The 3,135-nt window shown below is 29.2% G+C and overlaps 1 protein-coding gene across 1 annotated transcript; it reads right to left on the bottom strand.

Annotated features, from left to right (window-relative positions):
* Window positions 1-1,683: 1,683 nt before the first annotated feature.
* LOC101257250 (uncharacterized) lies at window positions 1,684-2,869 on the bottom strand. The gene has a single exon (XM_069295400.1). The coding sequence runs from the start codon at window positions 2,700-2,702 to the stop codon at window positions 2,073-2,075; it is 630 nt and encodes a 209-aa protein (XP_069151501.1). The 5' UTR covers window positions 2,703-2,869; the 3' UTR covers window positions 1,684-2,072.
* Window positions 2,870-3,135: the final 266 nt, after the last annotated feature.

Below are 3,135 nucleotides of genomic sequence, written 5' to 3'. Positions count from 1 at the left end.
ATTTATTCTAAATGTATTTCAACTAGTCATGTATTTTATTTAAGAATGAGTACACCAAATATTCAATTATTTCTTTTCAATTTTATATTTCATTCACTTTTTCGTCATACTAATTTTTTGTATTTTATATATTATTATACAAAATTCTAAATAAAAACTAGAATAAATAGAAATACAAATAAAATACATATTGAAATGAATACATATAGCATTTTTGAAGAAAAAAATAACTATATAGGGAAAAAATATATAAAAATACAAATATATTTCTTAAATGACTATATAGATAAATTCGGCATACCTATTGGAATGAATACAAACTAATAAAAAACTATAATAAATAGAAGAATATATTGTGGAATGAATATAATTTTAAAAAAGTAAAAGTTCTGGAGAAAAAAAAACAAAATTTAAATTTTATTTGAAAATATAACTGATGAGAAAATTAAGGATGCTTGCCTTTTTTTAAAATATTCCCCCCCTTAATTTTCTCCTTTTTGTTATTAAATAATTATATTCTTTAAATAAAAATAAATAATAAAAACATACATAACAAACTAAAATGACATTTTTACGAAGTTGTTGCTAATGAGTCCTCTTAAATGCTAAAATATTGACATTTTGAAAAATTTCCCATAAGAAAATGGCAGTTACAATCTTCTACTATTTTTTTTTTTAAGAAAAGGTAAAAACAAAAACTATAGTTCAACAAACTTGATAAAATAATTAAAATAAGCATCTTATTTTTTTTAAAACAATTATATTATTTTTGTATTATTACAAATTTAATGAAAAATTATTTAAATTGATTAAGTGACTTTCTAAGTAAAATATGAATAGCTGAGTGACTTTTATAGTAAAACACCAGTAATTGAGTGATTTTTCAATTATAAAATAAAGTTAAGTGACTTTCTAAGTGAATAACTCAAAATTGACTGACTTTTTAAGTGAGATATTAACTCAACAAACATGTTAAAACAAAATTTTCTTTTATACAATTCAAATATATTGATAGATATTTATTTTAGTAATAATAAACACAGGAATATCGATTTTATGATTCATTATGATATTCTTCTCCTTGCTAGGATAAATCATTAAATATAATTTAAGAAATCTTTGCAAGATTGTGTTTTTTATTCAAATTGCAATTAGTCATGAAAAAATATTTTGTTTATCACACTTCCTCTCGATCTTTTATTTAATTTTTTGGTCTTAAAAGAAGCAATTATCAGTATTGAAATCAACAAGCCTGTGTTTGCCAAAGAAAGTTTCCAGGTAAACACCCACCTTAAAAAGCAACAAGTTACATTAACAAAATAAAGTGGTAATATTAGTTAAATATATGTTCATAGCAGATTTGCTTTTGTAGTTAGTGGAATTACATCCATCAATTCCGCTCCATATTGTCTCCGTTGGGGACATTAATTCCCGTTGACATACTATCGTAATAAAGATTTTAGCGTTTAAATTTTATGTACAATGAAATTTTAGTGATAACGCATCAAAGCTAAATTTAAGCTATTTCAACATTAAAGATATCAAAAATAAAAATAATACCTCAATATTCCATGAGTTAAAAAAAATGAACTACTCCACTTGAATTATGTTGTAAACATCAAGTAAATAAATCACATCTGAACAAAGATCAAGCTACAGGAAATTATTGAATTTCAAACTGAGTAATTTAAAACATGTGAACATTCCATTTCATTGCGTTACAATTTTTTTAAAAAAATAATGGCAAAATTTCATCACAACTATATACTATACTTGGACTACATTTTTTTTTGTTTGAATAATTATCCCAAAGGAAAAAAAAAACAAAACCAAAAACTCCCATGAAAGCAGAAATTTATACATGCAATAAAAGCATATACATTCTTCATAGCTCCCAATCTTCTTCATCCAATTTACAACACTGAAACTTTCAGCTGATAGTTCCTGCGTCATTGTTGTTATTGCATCGGCCACGATCTCCGCCATATGCATAAAATTCCCAATAGAAATATATATATATATATATATATATATTTATATACTAGCAACCAGAGATCAGAGAGAGCTCGCGCTTAAGCACCACCAGGTGAAGATTGCCTCATCAAATCCCTATAGAATTTCGAAATAAATTTCTCAGCAGCCTCATCAACTTGACTATCTTCTTCAACATCTTTCAGCGGAAACGGCGAGTCGGTAATCCTCAACTGCCTCACCGTCGGAGTCCTTCCGAATCCAGGCAGATTATTCGCCGGCGACGCATTAGTACTCTGAATCATTTCCAAAGCCTTCATCATAGCAGCATTCATCACAACAACGTCGTCGTCCGCGGTGGCCGGAGCGTGTGCACACGGAAAGAGATGAGCGTGGTGCTTGCCGCGCTTGTTGAAGTGGAACGGAAGGTGAAAAGCTGGGTACGCTGGGCTGTTACTGCAACTGAATTCGTACTCGCTGGATGGAGCGCGTGCACACACGGACTCAGGAGTTGAAGAAGAAGCTGATGAGGAAGACGATGAAGAGAATTGGTGCGCGTGGTGAAACATGAGATTGTGAAATGCGGCTTTACTAGCGATTTTTCCACGCTTCATGAGTAAGTTGAAATCGAGCATGAATTTTCTCTTTGAGATTCCTTTTCTCAACATGAAGAAAGCTATTCGCACTATGTTCCAGAATTTCTTTGCTATTACTGGCAAATTTTGCTCCATTTTTTTTTTCTTCTCAACTAAATTCTTATTTATTCGAGAATTGTTTGATTTGGTTTCTAAATGAGAAAGATGGAATTTGTGATTAGATCTTTTGAAAGAGAAGAAATGTTTTTTTGATTTGTTGGAATGGAAAAAGTGTGAACGTATGAAGGGGTATTTATAGTGTGATTCCGTAGAGGAACACGACGCACTGAAGTACTTGAATTTCTTTTTAAGGGTTTTTGTTAAAAAAATTTCGTTTCGTATCCGGAGCCCATACAAGAGCTTCGATTAAATTTAAATTTCATATTATAAGTGACTATTTGATAGCGATACTCTCAAGATAATTTTTTTTATATTCTAACTCAAATTCAAAATCTCGATCATTTTTTATATTCTAACTCAAATTCAAAATCTCTGATCGAGAGTGAAACACTCTCATAAATAGCCATAT

This window comes from Solanum lycopersicum, chromosome 3, assembly GCF_036512215.1.
Source record: "Solanum lycopersicum chromosome 3, SLM_r2.1".
Taxonomy (NCBI): domain Eukaryota; kingdom Viridiplantae; phylum Streptophyta; class Magnoliopsida; order Solanales; family Solanaceae; genus Solanum; species Solanum lycopersicum.
This window is presented reverse-complemented; position numbering and strand designations above follow the sequence as displayed.